We start from the raw sequence: 21447 nt of genomic DNA on the forward strand, positions 1-21447 counted from the left end.
CCGATGGAATTGCAGTGCTGACTGGAGGTGCAGTGCCTACCGGCCGTGCCGGCGTAGCAGCTGAGGCGTCCGTGTCTGGCAGCCGTGCGGGGCTTGCAGCCGGGACCGGGGGTGGGGCCGGGCTGGCAGTAGAAACGCTGGGGCCGGGGATCGGGGGCGCGGCTTGGCTGGAGCTAGGGGCGTGGCTGATGCCCTGGCCAGGGCTGGGGGCAGGGCTAGGAGTGGCTCGAGTCGCGAGCGGCGTTGCCAGGGTAACCGCGGTATCTGCGGATGGGGGGGGTTATGCCGCGCTGCGCAGGCGTGGAAGCGAAGTTTCGCAAACGCGGAAGTAAAGCTGGGTCTGCAGCGGCGGGAGTGATGACGTCAGAAGCAGGCGCCGCCGCCGCCGCGGCGGCCAAGTCAAACGCGGAAGCGGCCGCGAATCCGTGCAGTGTGGGGGTAGCGGGAGGGCTAGATGGAAGCTCCGGGACCGCCCCTGGCCGCGCGCATGGTTCATCTGATGCGAGGACCCCGGGTTTGGGAGGTACGGACCTGCCCCTTACTTGCGCTGTAACGGGTGGTTCGGGCGGTACGGACCTGCCCCTTACTTGCGCTGTAACGGGTGGTTCGGGCGCGATGGATACCACTCCCTCCGAGGCAGGCTCCGTCCTCAGGGAGATGGTCGGGGACCCCCCCTCTCCCCCCCGGGCATGCACGCGTGAAGGGAACTGTAAAATTGCAGTATCATGCTCCTCCGTCGGACCGATCAAAAGTTTTAATTTCGGGTCCGGCAAAAATTCCCGTTCCGCCTCCGGAATGGCCGCACTCCCCCCACCGCCGCCTGCAGTGCATGCAGGAAGGGATAATCTTTTTTACTGAGAACCTCGGGGACTTTCGCACAAACATCGCGTTTTCCGCCCGTCTCTGAGGGTGGGAAGGGTTCGAGCAGGGTTTTAAAATCTCCCGCTGCTTTTACGGGTGTCAGCGAAGTCTCCGCGGGAGTTTTAAACATCTCCTCTTCATCAGAAGCAGGAGGTGCCAGCTCTACAAGCGTTTCATAAGTTACTCTAGCTGGTGGTATTAATTTCTGAGCCGTTTCATCTCTTAGACTCGCATAATGATATAGAATAGAATTAATATTCTCCCAAAAAGATGGTAAATACACATCACCAATTAATGCATCAGGAAACTCTCTTTTTACCCAGGACAGCAAACAACGTATTTCTTTTTTAGATGCTGGTAAGGGATGGTTATAAACTAGGTTTTCAAAACTATATATTTGCCTCCACTTGGGACGGAACTGCACCCATAATTTGTTTCTTGGTCTAGTTTTGGACAGCTTACTGTGTTTTTGATAGATGTTATCGGCTCATGAAATCCCAGTCTGAGTTCAATCCAGCAGTCCATGGCTCCTCCTCCCCCCTGTGCACCGAGGTTAGGAGATCCTGGAGTTTCATGGCCGACCCCGGGTTTTTTTTTCCTTCTGTTTCTGGTCGCCCGCTGCTGTCCAAAACGTTCTGGCTTGCTTTGTTCCGATGAGGCCAAACACGGAGCACCAAATGACAGCGAACCGTGCCATAAATCAAATCCCTCTTAATGGGAGAGAATTTTCTAAAAGTCCTTGCAAGGAGTTTCAAAGATAAACCAAGACTTTTCCTGGAGTTTCAATGCTGCCAGATAGTTGTTTATTAAGTCTTATCAGAGGAACAGAGCCACTAGCGTGACCCAGGTACAGCATAGAGCACAGAAAGCAGGAGAGAAGTCTAACTATCAAGATTTACATGGCCTTTTAAAGATAATTTAACCAATAGTTACTAAAAACATATATTATTTTCACTTTCCTACCAATTATTCAGTAACACGGGCAGGAACTGCGGAATTCTCCATCCAATCATTCCAAACTACTTTTACTGCAGAACATGGAGTAGTAGAAGAAGGAGAAGAAGGTTTAGAGAACAACAGCAATCCTCCATTTTGATACATTTTATTCTTATCTATTTACTACAAAGAGAAGCCCAAAACCTCTAAATTTTTTCACCCTGTGACAATCTTACATAGTAGTCTATCACCTAAGTCACACCACTGTATTTTCTAGTTCTTGTCTGATCGTTGGTAATTTTTTCCAAGGTTGGAGGTTAAAACAGTGTTGTTGAGAGGGGTAAGAACCCTTAAAAACAGGCAGAGAAATATTCTCGGCACTCTGGGTTCCTACATAATACAAAACAAAGGTTAAAATAAGAAATTATAATCTTGACTTTCTTCTGTGTAAACACGTTAAGCTTTTCTTTTATAAAGTACATGAGACAAATGTACTAAAATTAATTGATTTGCTGTGCTCCATCAAGCATTTCATTTTTTTCCTGTACATCACTGTTTTTAAGCACCTAGACCTGAGAATTTCTGAACTTTAATGGTTTAGAGACAGAGGTGGTTTTGGTTGGTTTTTTTTCTTGCTTGTTTTTTTAAGGAGTAACGAGCAACTTTCCAACACCATGACCGTCTGTCCATGCAGCGTCTTGATCTGGCTTTGCATAAATATAGGTCCTGGGCAGCCTGTTGGCTGCAGAAGATGGCCCCTGAGCCCCGCTGCACAAACCCCTCATCTCCTCTGCTCGTGGCATCTGTCAGGCATCTGAGACGCAAAGAAACGAGATAGCCCAGCTCCTACGTTCTGAAAAACTCCAAAATTCTTAACAGCTAGAGATCTGGGCCATGAAATTGGGGGTAGCAGGGAGGGCAGTTGTCGGGGACAGGCCGCTGCCAGCGCTCCCCACTGTGTCCAGCTGTGAGGCGCAGCTCCTGCCTGTGCTGGGGCCAGGCCTCCTTACAATGATGCTCTCGATAGAGAAAGGCAAGTGGGCCAGCACCATGCCACTGCTGGGCTTGGTGGCATGCAGTGAGGCCGCCAGCACCAGGCCCAGCAGGTGCATGTTGCAGAAGGGCGTCTGTGCCATTCCGCTGCTGGCAGCAAGGGGCCCAGCAGTGCAGTGACGGCAGGCAGTGCTGATCCAGGGACGCTGCCAGGGGTAGTAAAGGGCTAGTGGGCTGGCAGGGAGGAGTGGTGGAAGGTAAAGAAGGTGGACTGGGGGTGGTAGGACTGAAGCTGGAGGCCATAGCCACAGCCGTAGGGTCTGTAGACACAGGGTGGCTGCTGCAGGGGCTGGGGTGGGGGCTGCAGGAGGAAGGCAGCAGCAGGGTTCATGGTGTGCAGCAGAAGCTCGGGTGCTGAGAGCTGCTATTGCTTGAAGTGCTTTTGGCAGCGCAGGAAGCTCCTGTTGTCAAACGTGTTGACGCACTTGGGGTCAGTAGTTGGCCTTGCCTGGGTTGCTAGGATCCTAAGGAATCTTGACAAAGTAGTCACTGAGGGAGATTGTGGTGGATGCTGTACTGACATGCAGGGAACTTCTCCCAGTAGTAGGGGAAGTGCCTGCTGATGAATTTGCAGATCTTGCTCAGTGTCAGCCACTTCTCAGGGCTCTGCAGGATGGCCATGGTGATGAGAGCGATGTAGGGAGTAGGGTGGCTTCACCAGACTGTTCTTGCCACCCTTGTGCACCCCACTGCCACTGCCTTCTGTGGGCCATCCTGAAGGGGGGCTGTGAACTGTTGCCCACCCCACTGCCACCACACACAAGCGACTGTAGTAGCAGGGTGTTGTCATGGAGGTCACCCACATTCTCTTTGTCCTCTTCCTCCTCCTCGTCCTCAGCATAGGAGTAGTGGCAGGGGTGGTGGGACTGTGGCTCCTTGTCATCCTCCTCATTGGTCTCCTCAGGCAATATTGACACTTCAGACGTCTCAAAGTTCAGGGTCATGGCATGATGGCAGGACAGCGCATTGGCAGAGGCTGGTGCGGCAAGTGAGCAGGTGTGTTCCTAGCTGCCACCAGGTACCTGCGCTGCTCCGCAGAGAACTGCCAGTTGCTGCTGCCGTGATGCAAAAGTGCTCTTGCCACCTGCTCAGAGGTAGCAGCTGTTTTGGATTTTATTTTGGGATATTTTTTCTGCTTAAAAAAATTTCTCTCTCTCTCTTCTCCCCTCCTTTTTTTGTCTTTTGCTTTTTTGGGGGTTGGGGAGAAGTACATGGAGGGGCTGTGCCACCATGCCTGGAAGTCTGTTCCCTCTTCTTTCTCCTCACCTCAACCCCCAGACATTAATGGATGTGGGGCAGGAGGGAGAGCGCCTAGTCCTGTGAGGAGGAAGGGGGAGAAGAAGGAGGATGCTGGAGAGGAGGAAGGGTGGAGGCAATGAACAACTGTTCTTAGCCATCCTCTTTCTGCTATTCATGATTTTGTAGATTTTATCACACCTTGCTAGGTCAGCTCTTTTTCAGGATGAAGCATTCTGCTTGAGAATCACTGGATTAGCATGGAAGTAATTCTGTATTGCTGATAATCCTTGCCATCCTTCTCTCTGACTTCTTGTTCAGCTCAGGCTGTAAGTGTTCCCAGGTGTCTATGATTGCAACAAGAGCCACATCTTAAAAATCCTCTAGAAGAGCACAAGATGCCTACATTTGCTTTTCCAGATTTTATTTTATTATTTCTACTCTTTTAAGATAGTGTCTATTCACAATGCTAGTGGAGGGATCTTTGATTTTCAAAATGAAACACTGGCTCTTGTAGCTAATACAGCAGGGTTCTCATCACATGAACAAATGTTAGTTTAGGTTACATTTGATTTCATGTCTCCGCTAGCTATTGAAAACCTTTCTAACATTCTCCACAGACCTACATTCTTTGTTGTAGACAAGCTCTGGCAAATTAGGAGGGAGATCCCATAATTAATGTCTCAGATATTTCAGATATTTTCAATTTAATTCTGTGTGGGAGACAGAGTAGAAACTCTTGCAATTAAAGGAGGTTTTGATTTACAACCCTGGAAGAGGCTAGGTCTGGCTTAATTGACAGAGATTTATAGACCATTAAGCAAGAGGATCACAAGCCTATGTTTCTATAGTTATAAGTCAAAATGTACACTGGGTGTTCTGGTGGAGGGTTTTTAAATATAATAATGTGATTTTATATAGTTTAAGTTAAGAATGTAGATGGTATAATAGAAGTCTGTGTGGATGTGACATGACAAGCTATTGGTTAAGACACAACCACACTGCAGTGAAAAGTAGCACAGGTGATAGGTCATAAATCCAAAACAAAGTGTCGTTTTAAGTGCCTATTGGATTAGAAAGTTATAAATTATGATGGAACTCTAAATCTTGTGACTATTAGCCATTATTTGGAGGTATTGTTAATCTTACGCTTCGAGACTGATGCGTTTTGTTATTTTAAGCAATAAATCCGATTAGTCGCGTAGTACCATCTCTTGTAATTAATTAATCCAATGAGTGGAGCACGCTATTTCGACAATTCTGTAGCAAGGCAAATAAGCCCTGAAGGAGTATGAACCCATTCATAAATGCAGTGAAGATTGGCAGGTACGTTCTTTGTTCACTTATAAATCTTTCGGGATAAGCTATACTGTGATCAAAGATAGAGGAGATTGATTTTTCATCTAAAACTAAGGGGGTGGCAGGTTCCTAACAGGGCTTGAGCAGAATGAATTCATAGCTGCTGCAGAAGGAGGAAGACCCTCACCCCCATCCAACCTCCCCACCTCTGGCCACCTGCACTCATCATTTACCTCCCATCGAACACCAAACTGGATCAGGAGGCCTAGAAAGTCAAAGGCAAAATCCAGAATGAATTTCACACTTGCAGCTGCCAAGACATTAGTCAAAAGCAGCATGTTGAAAGGTACACATCTGAAAGTGTAGCAAATTTAGTCCTGGTTCATCCTGGGCTATAAATGTGCCATCCTTGGGTAGGACTGTTATGGTTTGGGGTCACATCTGAACAACTTTTTCGACATGCAACTTAGCAGTGGTCAAAACATTTCTGTGATCGTGGCTTAAGCAATCAAGTTTTCTTGGATTCTGGGTATAGGACATCTACAGGAATAATCTATTTGCTTGATCCTGTCATCTGTGCATTAATATAAGGTACCATCTTTTTCACATATAGACAGTGAGGAATACTGTGACTTTTGACTTTTATCTATTGTCTAGCAAGATCTTAATTGTTGCTTTCTACCACGAGAGACTAACATGAAAGCTTTTCTAGGCAAGCCTTTACCAATCTGATTAACATCTACTCTGAAGTATTTGGTAAAGAAGTTAGGGGATTCTCCATGCAGCATTTCTCTAACTATTCTCTAATTGGCCTCTGTGAGGTGTTATAGAGACATCCCATAGCTCATGAAAGGTTTGTGATGTGGCTTGAAGCCCAGGTATTTTGGGTTGCTGAGTTTAAGAGTTACAGGCATGGTGAGAAAAGGAAACTGTTTACTGAGGAGCTCTATCTCTTCCTAGATGCTGAAGTCTATTATTCCATACAACTCACCAGTACATAGTACAACACTAATATATGAGATGAAAATAGCACTGTACTTAAATTTCTTCTTCCTGGGCTCCTATTCAATGTTTATATATTTAGTATCTCTTCAAAAGTTAAGAATTCTTTAGTGAGTCATATGTCTAGACTTTGAGAGATGGTTTCTTTTCCATTCATATCTCTCACAACACCTTTGTTCCTGGACCCCATAATGCTGCTATTTTCCTTCACTAGATTAATAACATATATTCATATTTTTTACAAAAAATTAGCAGTTCCCCCGCAATGTCCTGTAGCATCTACATTAGGAATGAGATCATTATTATTTCCTGTGGTGCATTATTATTTCCTGTGGTGCCTTGTTGATGTGCCATATACTTCTGCTTTCTTGACTGTTGAATACAGCATTCTTTTGAACAAACATTCCCTAAAGAGACTCTGAATATTGGGCAGATTTCCTTCACTGCCTGAAAATACATTAAATATGTGCTCTTTGTGATCATTGGCAATCAGGACAAATATTACTCCCCTTTAGCCCAACCACTTACGTTTATGACCTGTGATTTGTTTCCTGAATATGATACTAACTTAACACCTCTTCTCAACATACTGTATTATTACTTACACAGCACTGGACATGTCTTTCAGGAGAGCTTTCCCACTGGCACTTTAACAGCAACTTTTGTCATTATTCTGCCTTTCACATAATTTGGGAGACAATTTTCATGACTAACTATTTTAATGGTCTTTTTCCATTTCTATGCTGCTTCTGTGCAGCTAATGAACTTTGCTTTAACAATGTATATTCTTTGAGGATTAAGATCCTAAGTTTCATCTTTTTCAGAACTGAAAGGATGCTCGCTGAGCTCACACTGTTTCAGTACTACAGGCTTTGGATCTGTTTCATTTCTCAACAGAAGTTCTTCAGATACAAGTAAAAACAGTTTTAGGTTTATGTTTCCTATGATGCAATTCCACAAAAAGGACTGGAGAAAAGAAGCCAATCGTATTGTAACATTCTAAAATGCTTTTTTTCTGATGCAAAGTTTGCTTTTGGAAGGTCTGCTGTTCATTCCAGGAAATGTAACCAAATCTTACAGACTCCCTTAAACTGTAGTTCTTTAATTGCTTCAATTGATTCCTGATACAACTCAGTGATGTGGTTATCAGCATAATTTGTCTTCAAAACCTCACATGAGGGAATATGATATTATACCTCCAAGCCAGTGAATCCTAGGCTGACAGCTGGGACTGCACTTTCTACAACTTCTATCTTGGAATAATCTTTCTGTGATTCATTTTCATTTCAGTATTTCAGCCTATTAAAACATTTTTTATGTTTGTAATCATCAATTTGCCTTGTAATTCTGAAATCTTTCTTTTATACTGATGTCAGGCTGTGAATCTGAAGAATTGTATGGGGTTTGCGAGGCCAGGTTTTGGTAGTGGGGGGCTACAGGGGTGGCTTCTGTGAGAAGCTGCTAGAAGCTTCCCCCATGTACGGCAGAGCCAATGCCAGCTGGCTCCACAACAGACCCACCGCTGGCCAAGGCCAAGCCAATCAGAGATGGTAGTAGCACCTCTGGGACAATATATTTAAGAAAGGAAAGAAGTTATTGTGCAAAAGCAATTGCAGCCAGAGAAGAGAGGACTGACAATATGTGGGAGCAACAACCCTGTAGACACCAAAGTCAGTAGAGGAAGGGGCAGAGATGCTCCAGGCACCAGAGCTGAGATTGCCCTGCAGTGCGTGGTGAAGACCATGGTGAAGCAGCTGTCCCCCTGCAGCCCATGGAGGTCTCTGCAGAAGCAGAGATCCACCTGCAGCCTGTGGAAGACCCCAGGCTTAAGTAGGTGGATGCACCCAAATAAGGTTTTGACCCCATGGGAAGCCTATGATGGAGTGGGCTCCTGGCAGGACCTGTGGAGAGGAGGACCCCCACAGTGGAGCAGGTTTGCTGGTAGGACTTGTGACCCTATGGGGGACCCACACTGGAGCAGCTCATGAAGAACTAGATCTAAAAGAAAAACCATAGATACGGGGACAAGGTTTGAATTACATAACCAAGAAAGAAAATACAACATTTAAATATCTTCCAGGCAAAAAAAAAAGCCAAACTAAGGACAGATCCATTCATGGAAAAAAACCCCTGCCAGGTGAGGCTGCAAGCAAGAGAAGCTGAGAGAAGCAGGGAAGCAATGGAGATAAGCCACACACACCAAACCAGATCGCAAACAGAAACGAACACGTCCGAAGGGAGAGGGGAAGAAAAGGGGGGGCGGGGAAGAGGCGTGGGCTTTACCTTGCACCCCAGCTCAGCCACACAAATAAACTTACTTAGTGCAGCACTGGAGTCCATTGCTCCCTACAAGTAGAGTAACCTCCACTCGCCTTCTCATGCCTCTAACTCCTCCCGCGGTCGTGGCTCCGCCCCTCCAGATTTCACTGCCGCGTAGGGCGCACTCTCCTGGTTTAGGCAGTGGCAGAGCGGCGTGCCTGGCTTCCCTTCCGGCCGCCATCTCGCGTGTTCTGTTCACTCCTCATCCCGCTCCCATAACCCTCATCTCCCCTCGCTCTGGCACCGCTGCTTCCGCTCTAAGAGGTACAAAGGAGACGGTGGGGAGGGACTAGGGTGGAATTTGTTGCGCGACCAGGGGCTGCGGGTTAGTGGGCGGCTGTGGTTGGGGCAAGGCAAGGCAGTTACGGGCAGGGCCTCAGGAGAGCTGAACTGAGCTTCGGCGGCACTGTGTGGCAGATCGACCCCCGCCCCGTCTTTCCGTCGGGTGTGCGAGTGTGGTGAGGGGTAGCTGCGGAGCCCTTGTGCCCACCTACTTTACTGCCGGGCCCAGGTTGTGGCCTGGGCCGCCGAGTGCTTCCTGACCTGTTTTGCATGGGTGCTCTTGTTGCTTCCACAGATGAAAGAAACAATCATGAACCAAGAAAAGCTTGCCAAGCTCCAGGCCCAAGTGCGCATTGGTGGCAAGGTAGGAATTGTCTCCCATCCCTGCCTTTGGGATTGTGTGTCACTGTCCATACACTGGGCCTCTCATGTGGGATCCTGAAAACTCGGGTGGGGAGCAGCCCTAAAAACTCCTGCCTTGGTTGGACTGTCCTTGGGGGAAGCTGCACTGCTGCAGGGATCTCTAGTGAGTTCAGTAGAAGCAAAATGTAAGAGTTGAACCTCCAGCCTTTTCTGTTTGGATTTGTTATATTATAGCTGACTTGTAGCCTATGTTCTTATATAGGCTATATTAAAAGGCATCTGGGATGGGGCAACCCTGGATGTATGTACAAACCAGGGAACGAAACATTGTAGAGCAGCACTGCAGAAAGGGACCTCGGGGTCCTGGTTAATGGTAAGTTGGATATGAGTCAGCAGTGCCCTGGCAGCCAGGAGGGCCAACCGTGTGATGGGGTGCATCAGGCACAGCATCACCAGCTGATCAAGGGAGGTGATTGTCCTGCTCTGCACTGGTGCAGCCTCACCTCGACTACTGTGTGCAGTTTTGGGCACCACAATATAAGAAAGTGTTATGAATAACTGTTTGAGATACCCTTGCTGCTGATTTTTTAAGCTATAAGTAAAAAACAGATTTAATATTAAGCGACAGCATGACAAAGTTTGTTGGCAAGATTCACTCTACTACTTACTAGACAGTTAAGGCACACCAAGGAGAACAAGCAACAACAAAACCAAACAAAATCCAGGCAATCAAAACAGAAATGAACAGAGAACTATCTAGGGGGGATGTGAGGGGGTGTGTGTGCACGTGTGACAAAAGGATAGCAAGGGCAAGGATAAAAAGGAATATGGCCTAAAAGCTTAACAGCGCTCAAACTTAACAGTACTTCAACTTAACTTATACCTTAACCTTAACAACTTAACAGAGGAATAACAATTAACAGCATTTAACCTAAATTATAACTTTGAAGTTAAACTTAGCAACTTAGCAAAAGAACAACACTTAGCAGCATTTTACTCAGTTTATAACTTATGACTTAACATTACTTACAGGCCTAACCTACTTAGATACCTAAGGTACTTAAACATCTAAGAAAGCAGCATTTCTCCTAGATTTGCTATAGCATATGTGCACGTGTATGCACAGACATAAAGAGTCAGTGCAAGTTACCTGTGAAAAATTCCCCTCAAGGGTAAGTGAAATATTCAGATGACTTTGCATCTCCCCAGCGGGTGAAGGGTCGGGCCTCAAGGAGTGGGGGTATTGTCCCAGGACTCGTCATTGTTTGGCGATCCTCTGAGTATAGCAAACTTGAGAGTTCACTAGCTCTGAGAGGCCCCACTCAGAGGGAGGTTGCTGGTCACAGCCTGCTGCAGTCCAGAAGAGCTCAAAGGGTCTCATTTTGGAGTGCTGTTTATAGGGTTGCAAGAGAGTGGGCTTTAGTCATAACAGTGTTTCATCCTGGCCACAGTTTGGGTCAGCACTTTCTTTGAAAGTGTGAGAACGGGGATGTTATGCCATTCAGGCAAGGAAAACAGTTTCCAAGGCTGTTCATAAAGAAAACAGGAGCTTGTTAGGCAGCAGCAGTTCCTGGGAGCAGACAGTGTTTCTGATAAGCTCAAGAAGAGCTCAGCCCAGGTGCTGTTTGTCAAGGCTGAGGCCTAACAAGTGTTTCTCAGATCGCAGTGCAGCCTGGAAAAAGGGAGGGGATGCACCACCACAGAAAGATATAAAGCTATTAGAGAGCATCCAAAGGAGGGCTACGAAGATGGTAAAGGGTCTAGAGGGGAAGCCGTATGAGGAGCAGCTGAGGTCACTTGGCTTGTTCAGCCTGGAGAAGAGGAGACTGAGGGGAGATCTCAGTCTACAACTGTAGTTGCCGTCTACAACTTCCTCACGAGGGGAAGCAGAGGGGCAGACACTGATCTCTTCTCTCTGGTGACCAGTTATAGGACCCAAGGAAATGGCATGAAGCTGTGCCAGGGGAGGTTTAGGTTGGATATTAGGAAAAGGTTTTTCACCCAGAGGGTGGTTGGGCACTGGAACAGGCTCCCCAGGGCAGTGGTCACAGCCCCAAGCCCATCTGAGTTTGAGAAACGTTTGGACAACGCTCTCAGGCACATGGTGTGAATCTTGGGGCTGTCCTGTGCAGAGTCAAGAGTTGGACTCTATGATCCTTGTGGGTCCCTTCCAGCTCAGGATATTCTATGATTAGGATTTGAAGTAAGTAGACCTTACAGCAAATTATCTTGGTTATAGTTTTCATAATAGACTAGAGGGCTATGTTCCAAATTCTCATAAAAAATCTTTAAGATGCCTGTGGCTGTTTTTTTGCTTTTTAGAACAAAGCTAGAGTTTCTGTACTTGTCATACTCTTATCATTGTAGAATAACATGCTCGGAAGACCTTTTTATTTTATTATAACATCTGAATTTATGTAGCTTTGTGATATTTTATAATCTGAAAATAAAAAAGTATGTTTAGTTGTATGCTAGTAAACATGTTAATTACAGTTTCAGTTTTAAGGCAAGAATTTGTTAGCAATTTATTGTTTTTTATACCTGAGAAATGCGCACACAATATTTAGAATACAAGCTATTCTAAAATAAGACAATGGGAGCAGTGGTAAGGGACTCTGGAGTGCAGGTAGTTTTTTCATCAGTCCTCCTGATCAAAAGGAAGGAGTTTGAAAGTGTTAGTCAAATTTGGCAAATCAACAGATGGTTACAGGACTGGTGCCACGGCTGGGGGTTTGGCTACCTAGACTATAGGACTTGGTTTGAGAAAACTGGTCTGCTAGGGGCTGATGGGTCCATCTGTCAGAGAAGGGGAAGACCAACTTCAGTCATAGGCTTGCCAAACTGGTGAAGAGGGCTTTAAACCAAAATTGCTGAGAGAGGGGAAACTCAGTCTATCCCACTCCTACTAGTTAGATGCTGGGGCTAGGGAGAGATGCCCAGAGCCTGGAGAGGGATCGCAGGTCAGCAGGAGAGCATCTGAATAGTAGCACCAAGGAATTCCAGCCAGTAAGTCAGCTTCATCAGGGGCCCAACTTAAATGTCTCTATGCAAACACATGCAGCATGGGGAATAAACAGGATGTGCACATGCCTGCAGGGCTATGATCTTATTGGCAACACAGAGACATGGTGGGAGGCTCCTGTGATGAGTATTTGAATACAGGGACACAGGCCCTTTAGGAAGGACAGGCAGGGGAGACAAGGAGGTGGTGTTGCCCTTTATGTCAATAAGCAGCTGGAGTACATGGAGCTCTACCTGGGGATGGATGAGGAGCTGACTGAGAGTTTATGGGTCAGGATTAAAGGGAGGGCAGGGACAGGTGACATTATAGTGCCCAGGGGTTTGTGAAGCTTTTTTGTTCCATCCCTTCCCGGGATCCCAGGGCACCAGTGCCGTGTGCTCCCCGAGCTCGCTCCGAAGCGCCCCCTGCAGCCACGGGGGAACCATCGCACCTGCCCTGCTCACCGGGAGCCGCCAGCGCCCCTGCCGGCTGTGAGCGGAAGTGCACCCAAGGGGAAAGGGCCTGACAGCCGAGAAGGCTGGGACTGGGTTTGTGATTGTTTGCTGTTACTGCCATAGTTATTGTTGTTTGTTTGACTGGTTATACGCATATAGATATATAATAGTAAAGATCTGTTATTCCTATTTCCCACATCTTTGCCTAAAAGCCCCTTGATTTCAAAATTATGATAACTCGGCGGGAAGGGGGGTTGCATCTACCATTCCAAGGGGGGCTCCTGCCTTCCTTAGCAGACACCTGTCTTTCAAACCAAGACAGATCTTGGATCTGCTACAGGCCACCTGATCAGGAAGACTGAGTGGGTGAGGCCCTCTACAGGCAGATAGGAGCAGCCTCACATTCAGAAGCCCTGGTCCTCATGGGGGACTTCAACCACCCTGATATCTGTTGGAGGGACAACACAGCAGAGCACAAGCAATCCAGGAGGTTCCTGGAATGTGTTGATGACTTCCTTCTCCAAGTGATAGAGGAGCCAATGAGGAGAGGAGCTATGCTGGACCTTATTCTCACCAACAAGGAGGGGCTGGTGGGGAATGTGAAGCTCAAGGGCAGCCTGGGCTGCCCTGACCATGAAATGCTGGAGTTCAAGATCCTTGGGGCAGCAAAGAGTGCACACAGCAATCTCACTGCCCTGGGCTTCGGGAGAGCAGACTTTGGTCAGTTCAAGGATCTGCTTGGTAGAGTGCCATGGGATAGGGCCCTGGAGGAAAGAGGGGCCCAAGAAAGTTGGTTGCTATTCAAGGATCACCTCCTCCAAACTCAGGAACAATGCATTCCAACAAAGAAAAAGTCAGGCAAAAATGCCAGGAGGCCTGTGTGGATGAACAGGGAGGTCCTTGACAAGCTCAAACAGAAAAAGGAAGCCTACAGAGGGCGTAAGCAAGGACAGGTAGCCTGGGAGGAATACAGAGAGATTGTCTGAGCAGCCAGAGATCAGGTTGGGAAAGCTAAAGCACTGATAGAATTAAATCTGGCCAGGGATGTCAAGGGTAACAAGAAAATCTTCTATAAGTACGTCAGTGATAAAAGGAAGACTAGGGAAAATGTGTGCCCTTTCTGGAAGGATATGGGTGAGCTGGTTACCCAGGTGTTCTGGGGTGACTTTATGATACTGTATTCCCTATCATCTGCCCTATGCCAGACATGAGTTCTGTGCCTTTAAAGCTAGCTCTGGGAGAGGGGGGAGAGCCGGTGGAATTCTTTCGGTGGTTTGTGTTCAAAACAGAGATAGCTTGCTGGCTTCTTCTGCCCGGCTGCAGAAGCGGATGTAGCCCCCCCCCCCCCCCAAAAAAAAAAAAAATTCTGGGTAGATTTCAGAGTCCTTTGTGGGTGTGGCTCTCTCCTCTCTGGAGAACAAGAAGCCAAAGTCCCAGGGCTCCATATTTTAGCTAACAAACAAGAAGGAGGGACAGCTGAAACCTGCCTTCTTTGGAGGAGATGTTCCTTTCAGAGCATTTCCCTTAATTTGTCTCAAACTGGGACACCAGGACATGGAGAAGGCTGAGGTACTCAATGACTTTTTTGCCTCAGTTTTCACCAGCACACCACCTGAGTTGTAGAAGGTGAATGCAGGGATTAGGAGAATGAAGAATCACCCACTCTAGGAGAAGACCAGGTTTGAGACCATTTAAGGAACTTGAGGGTGCACAAGTCCCTGTGACCTGATGAGATGTATCCACGGGTCCTGAGGGACCTGGCAGAGGAAGCGGCTAAGCCAGTATCCATATAATATTTGAGAAGTTGTGGCAGTCCAGTGAAGTTCCCACTGACTGCAAAAGGGGAAATATAACCCATGTTTTTAGAAAGGAAAATGAGGAAGACACAGAGCATTACAGGCCCATCAGTCTCACCTATCCAGTGCCCAGCAATATCATGGAACAGATCCTCCTGGTAACTATGCTAAGGCACATGGAAAATAAGGACATGATTTGTGACAGGCAACATGACCTCACTAAAGGCAAATTGTGCCTGACAAATTTTGTGGTCTTCTATGATGGGATTACGGTGTTGGTGGATGAGGGAAGAGTGATGTCATCTACTTGGACTTGTGCAAAACATTTGACACTGTCCCGCATGACATCCTTGTCTCTAAACTGGAGAGACATGGATTTGACAGATGGACCACTCAGTAGATAAGGAATCAGCTGGATGGTCATACTCAGAGTTGTGGACAACAGCTCAGTGTCCAAGGGGACAGCAGTGATGAGTGGCATCCTCAGGGGTCAGTATTTGGACCAGCACTGTTTAACATCTTTGTTGGTGACATGGTCAGTGGGATTGAGTGCACCCTCAGCAAGTTTGTTGACAACACCAAGCTGTGTGGTGCAGTTGACACACTGGAGGGAAGGGAGGCCATCCAGAGGGACCTGGACAAACTTGAAAAGTGGGCCCCTGAGAACCTCATGAAGTTCAGCAAGGCCAAGTGTGAGGTCCTGCAGCTGAGTCAGGGCAATCCCAAGCATGAGTACAGGCTGGGCAAAGAATGGATTGAGAGTAGCTCTGGGGAGAAAGACTTGGGGGTGATGGTTGATGAGGTCAACATGACTTGGCAATGTGTGCTTGGGTGCCCAGAAAGCCAACGTTGTCCTGAGCTGCATCAAAAAAAGTGTGACAAGCAGGTCGAGGGAGGTGATTCTGCTCCATTCTTGAGAGATCCCACCTGGAGTACTGCATCCAGCTCTGGCGTCCCCAACATAAGAAGGACATGGACCTGTTGGAGTGAGTCCAGAGGAAGCCATGAAGATGCTCTGAGGGCTGGAACACCTCTGCTATGGTGACAGGCTGAGAGAGTTGGAGCTGTTAAACTTGGAGAAGAGAAGGCTTCAGGGAGACCTTAGAGCCCCTTCCAGTGCCTAAAGGGGCTCTAAGAGAACTGGAGAGGGACTTTTTACAGAGGCATGGAGTGATGGGACAAGGGGCAACAGTTTTAAACTGAAAGAAGGTAGATTTAGATTGAACATAAGAAACTTTTCACTATGAGGGTGTTATGATTTGGTTTTAAAGTTATTTAGAAATTCCTCTGCCTGAATTAAGGTGCAAAGGAGACCATATGCCAAAGTCAATAGTATGAGTTTTATTTAATAGTAGATATGAGAGAGAGAAAGACAAAAGAAGAGAAAGAAATAGAAAATAGGTGGGGGGACAGAAAGAGAATGACAGAGACAGAATAAAGAAAATATCAACATCCGTGAATCCCAATGATGTTCCCGTTGATCATCTCCAGCTGGTCTTCTTGGTGGTGAAGGCTCCCTCAAAAGCATAGAATCCGATGGATTAATGTAGGCTCGGGCCAGGTGGGAATGCCCAGGTACCTCCCCCTGGGGGGGGGGGGGGGGGGGGGGAAGTCTCTTGCAGCAGACTCTGGATCTGTTTCATCATTTTGCATTACATGCAGTCCTGTGGTGCTAAGCCTCTGTGGAGTGCTTTGGGGGGGTCTTTGATGGATTATGACGCCCCCTCAGCTGCCTCTCACATGAATATCCCATGGATGTGGCCTGTGGGGTTGGAGGTTTTACAGCTGGGCTGGATTGTGTAAGGGAGGATGGGTTTTCAGTGTCTCTGACCAGAGGTTATGCCACACACCCAAAACCTCCTCCCCCCCCCCTCGGTTGGGGGGGAGTTTGTGTAAACTTGGCTTCTGTGGGGTGTGGTCTCCCCCACCCCAAACCCAGAGAGAGATGATTCTCAGTGCAGCTGTTGGGTTTGGCTTTCTTGTGAATGCATTCCTTTTCCTCATCCTTGTTTGTTTCTCCTTAGACCTGAGATGATTGAACTATAGTGTCCCCTTTATCTAGGTGGCTTAACTCACAGTCCAAAGCTCTTCAAGGAGGTTTCTGTGGTTGTAGCTTCTTTATACAGTTTTTGCTATAATGGGCAAAATTCTTTTATAACAATGTTTAAGGCATGAATCATTTCAGTCCCTGACAGAGGGTTGTGAGGCACTGGCACACGTTGCCCCAAGAAGTTGTGTTTTCCACATCCCTGGAAGTGTTCAAGGTCAGGTTGGATGGGGCTTGGAGCAACCTGGTCTAGTGGAAGGTGTCCCTGCCCACAGCAGGGGGTTGGAACTAAATGATCTTTGAGATCTCTTCCAACCCAAACTCCTCTGTGATTCTATTCAGCAGAATTCTTGTTGACAGCTTCCAGTAGCTTTTATTCACGTGTTGAAGCTTTTTTCCTTTAAATGGATATTTAGGCAGCCTTAAATCAGGATTAATCCAGTAATTAACTGGCTTGGCAATTTTGTGTATTCTTTATATGGATTACTAGTTAAGCAGAGGACTGCTGTATTATATTGATGATTATGTGCCTGTTACTAGCATGTGTGTATTGCCTATAGAGGGCTTTAACCTTTATCACTACTGTTTTGGGTTTTTTTTCTTCTTTCTTGTGAGAAAAGGTTGCACATTGATGGAAGATTTTCATAACACTGCAGGCCTGCAGATCTTAATAAGAATATAAATATTATATTTAGGTGGAGGGCTATTGTAGTACTTCATTGTGGAGGGCTGGGAGCCCTTGGCACAAGAGCCCTCTGCACTCCCTTGGAGGAGAGAGGCTTGAGGCCAAGACGACCTTCCCCAGAGATAAGCAACCTTCCTCTGGGTCATGTCGAGAAAGTGAACCACCCCCAGCATGCCTTGTTTCTATATGGTAATAGCCTGTACCCAGTTGGCTAATTGGTTTCTACCCCACCCCCTGCCTTTCCCATAAAAAGCTCCTGTTTTTGCCCCTCAGCAGGGAGCCTTGTCCCTTGCCACCCCTTCACAGGGACTGCTGGACAATAAAGGCTACCTCTGTGGAACTGCTATACAAGGCTTCTGTCTCTCTGTCCCCGAGTTCGCCTTGGGTGATTTCACAAAGAGCTGAATCACAAGAGCTGGAATCACTTGTAGCTGAGAAATCGCTACACTTGCTGAAATCACTTGCTGCCCAGGGAAGCTGGCCACCGCCCCTGGAAGAGTTGTTCCTTGCAGGACACTCTTTCTAGGAAGGTCATGGCACACCGGGTTGTCCACCCCCGGCCACCTGGAAGCAACACTTCATTATGTGGAATTTGATATTTTTGTGTAGGATGTTGATACAGGTAAATGTCATGTTGATTCTTACAAACCTTTTTCCTGGAGAAATCTAGAGCTCTGTATCTGTAGGGGAACTTAACCTTTGCTTGTTTTGCTTTCTAAAAAGGAGTGGTCTGGAATATTATGTAGAAGTATTTTTTAAAAAAATATATTTCATAAAATCATTTACATTTGAAAATACCTCTAAGATCATGTCCATAAAATATTTTGGGAAAATATGTGTTCAAATTTTACACAAGTGTGTAAGTCCATCAGATGGAGATATTGTCATAGGTTAGCAAGCATAGTCCCGGAAGGGATGTCCTTGCTGAGGGGTGCTTACAGTTTCCTCTGGGAACTGATAGAACCTATCAGCTGGCCAGTTTGAATATGGACAATTCTTTAAGCCACTTAAAGTTGTGACTGCCTCTGTGATACACACTTAAGAATAGACGAACTCCCCCCCCGCCCCAAGCTCGCTCTCATTTCCGGCGCTGGGACAGGTGGCTGCGGGCCCCGTGTGAGGGCCAGTGGGCCCGGCCAGGCCCTGCTTGGGCCAGGCCGGGCCGGGCCACGGCCATCCTGGAGCCGATGGACATGTCCAAGCCGTGGAACCTCCCCCACTGCCTTGCTGTGGGCAGCTGGAGCGGCTCGGCTCTCCCCCCTCTCCACTTCGATAAGAAAAATTCAACATTCCAGCTGCAAAGCTGCAAGGCCGAGGTGAGATTAACCCTTTTATTGCTGTGAAGAGCTGAAAACCTGAGGGAAGAGAGAGAGGAGATGCTTAAAGCTGAAATTCTGTTGTGAAGCTATGATATATCAGAGTATCCTGTTGTAATCTCATGAAGATATGGGGGGTGGAGTGTTCAATTCGTAAGCAAAAGCACCTGCGCCGAGATAGGCAGATGCTGATGCAGCTGTAATTTCATGAGAGAGATGGACCAGATGAGGACTTTTGCTCCAAACGGGAAAGGAGAAAACCTCAGTCCCTAGAGATGCTCCCAGAGATAGTCTGTTGAGAGTCTTTCTGAAGAATGGCTAAAAAGCAAAGGTCATGATAACACAGGAGGCTTAGTAAAGATGCAGACACTGAGTCCTTGAGCAAGAAGTTGCATAGATAACAGAATGTGCATTCAGATAAGTAAGAAGACAGAAACCATATGGAAGAGAAAGATAAGACCACCGTGTTTGCAGATCCCACGGAATAGCTCCCACCAATGAGGAGCTCAACTTTTGCAATATGTATGAGCTAATTAGTAGTACTATAAGTATGTGTAGTTTATGATAATAAACGAGACTTGCTGAACATCATGCCTTGAGTGCTTGTCTCCCGCGACTCCACCCGACATCTGGCGCCCGAACAGGAGAAGTTGCCCTTGCCTTATGCGACGGGGGAGTTGCGTTGGGGTCGGGTCCCGCAGCTAGACGGACGGCGAAAGAGGTCTCGTATACTGCAGCGATTTCCTCCGCGCCCGAGTGACCGCACAGGCGGGCTCGCCGATACGTGCTGCCGAAGCCTGGAGGGGCTAGCAACGGTACCGTCGTAAGTATGGAAAGGCAAGCAGCACAGGAACTTTTTAAGGCTTTTTTGCTTAAGCGTAATTTTAAAGGGATTGATCTTGATAAAGACCTCCCCGCTCTTTTAACGCATGCGCGCTCTTACGGTTTTTTCGCTGACCCCCACTCCATTCATGAATTAAGTCAGTGGCGCGCGTATAGTGACAAACTCTGGGATCTTGTCTTAGATGACGATAAGCCAGCTAAAAAGATAGCTAAACTATGGAGAGTTGTTTATAATGAACTTTTAATGGTACAGGCAGAAAAGAAAGCCGCAGAAAAGATTAAAGTTGCACAGGACCGTAATCGTCTTTACGGGGAACATGGTCCCTCTCCCTTCTCTGGTTCGCCTAATCCCCCCACCTTTGCTACGGTTCACGTACCCCCTGAGGCTCTTGCCTCTGAGTTGCCTTCCGCGCCTCCCCCCCCCCCCCCCCCCCCACCTCCTGCTCCTCCCACGCCTTCCTTGCCGCAGCCTGCTCCTCCGCCCTTGGCTCACCCGTCTCCGCCGGACTGTTCTCGCTCGCGAAACCCCTTTGTTAGCCCTGAGCCTGTCCCTGGGGCAGAGTCTGACCTCGCGGAGGCCATGGCTAGGGGCCATCGAGAACTTTGGGCTGCGGTTGCTCGTGAGGGCTTACAAAAGGGTGATTCTGACATGCTAGCGGCTGCTCAGGACAGCATAGCGTTCCCTGTCTTATTTGTCCCTAATCCGCAAGGGGGCGGCAATATCGCGCAGGTGACTAATCTGGATTGGAAGCTGTTAGCTCAGCTACGAGCAACGGTGGGGAATTACGGTGTCACCAGTGAACCAGTTAAACAGATGCTTGATTATATTTTTAACGCTTTTACCCTTCTTCCTGCTGACATTAAAGGCATTACTAAGCTCATGTATACCCCGCATCAGCGACTGCTTTTTGAGGCTCGCTGGAGGGAGGAGGCAGCTGTTAGTGCAGATCTCGCTAGACCCCAGGGAGATCCGTTAGCAGATATCACTGTAGATGAACTTCTAGGACAGGGTCAACATATGAGGGTTGAGGCTCAGGCTGCACTAGGCCCTGCTAAATTGCGGGAAGCTATGGCAGTTGCTAAGAAAGCTATGGATAAAGTCCGAGCCCCGGGTGGGATCCCTATGTATATGAACATTAAGCAAGGCAGAGAGGAATCTTTAGGCTCTTTTGTTGACAAAGTTATGGAAGCCATCTCAAAAGCTGGGGTTCAAGAGCATATGCATGACCCGTTACTTAAGCAATGCCTTTTACAAAATGGCAATCAAGCCACCCGTGCCCTTATTACCTCCACCCCAGGGGATTGGATTGTCCAGCAACTTTTAGAGAAAGCTGCGACCATGCCCACTGGCTCGCAACTATTCTTAGCACAAGCCTTAGCAAAATTAGGTGAAGGGCTTAAAGAACAGGCTATTAGCTCTCAAAATCAGGTTATGGCAGCCCTTGCTCCTCTCCAAGCGGCAGCAGCACGTCCCCGCCCAGCTCCAGGTGGCCGCATGAAGTGTTATCGCTGTGGGACACCCAGTCATATTTGTCGCGAATGTACAGCCGCAAGAATTTAGTGACCCAGCGCGAACAGCGGCCGCGCGACGACACAAGTAACCGCTCCAGCACCTCTACCTGTCCCCGCCCAGCGACAAGCGGAAGTCTCGGCCTGGACCTGGCAGCCTCAGTAGATACCGAGTTGCTAACATCAGAAATCCATCGCATTCCCACTGGTGTCATCGGACCTGTGTACATTAATGGCCAAGCTATGGGAGGACTTATTGTAAGTCATTCATCTGCAATTACAATGGGACTCCTAGTAGAGACTGGTCTTGTTGATGCTGACTCCGCTAGAGAAATTTTTATTTTAGCACATACCGATTATCCTCCCGTTAAGATCCCGGCAGGACAAAAGTTAGCACAACTAGTACCATTACCACATCTGGCTTCAAGCATTCCGCCTGTTTGT

At 47.5% G+C, this 21447-nt stretch overlaps 1 protein-coding gene and 1 pseudogene across 3 annotated transcripts in view; one reads left to right on the forward strand and one right to left on the reverse strand.

Moving 5' to 3' along the window:
• Positions 1 to 413: 413 nt before the first annotated feature.
• Positions 414 to 21447, forward strand: part of LOC309584627 (transcription factor BTF3-like) — a 35393-nt gene continuing 14359 nt past the window's right edge. The window contains exons 1-2 of one of the 2 annotated variants that reach the window (XM_082300761.1): positions 414 to 523; positions 9284 to 9352. In XM_082300761.1, the coding sequence (XP_082156887.1) occupies positions 455 to 523; positions 9284 to 9352 (138 nt within the window). In that variant the 5' untranslated portion in view covers positions 414 to 454. Of the gene's footprint in view, positions 524 to 8830; positions 8971 to 9283; positions 9353 to 21447 lie in introns of those variants that run through there. The other variant, XM_082300762.1, reaches the window with a different exon arrangement.
• LOC309584586 (forkhead box protein D1-like) lies at positions 2670 to 3794 on the reverse strand (annotated as a pseudogene). The gene is made up of 2 exons: positions 3650 to 3794; positions 2670 to 3552 (listed from the first exon to the last, which is right to left on the reverse strand). The product of its transcript is annotated as a forkhead box protein D1-like (transcript).

Source organism: Coloeus monedula (genome assembly GCF_965178545.1).
Source record: "Coloeus monedula genome assembly, chromosome: W".
In the NCBI taxonomy this organism is placed as follows: domain Eukaryota; kingdom Metazoa; phylum Chordata; class Aves; order Passeriformes; family Corvidae; genus Coloeus; species Coloeus monedula.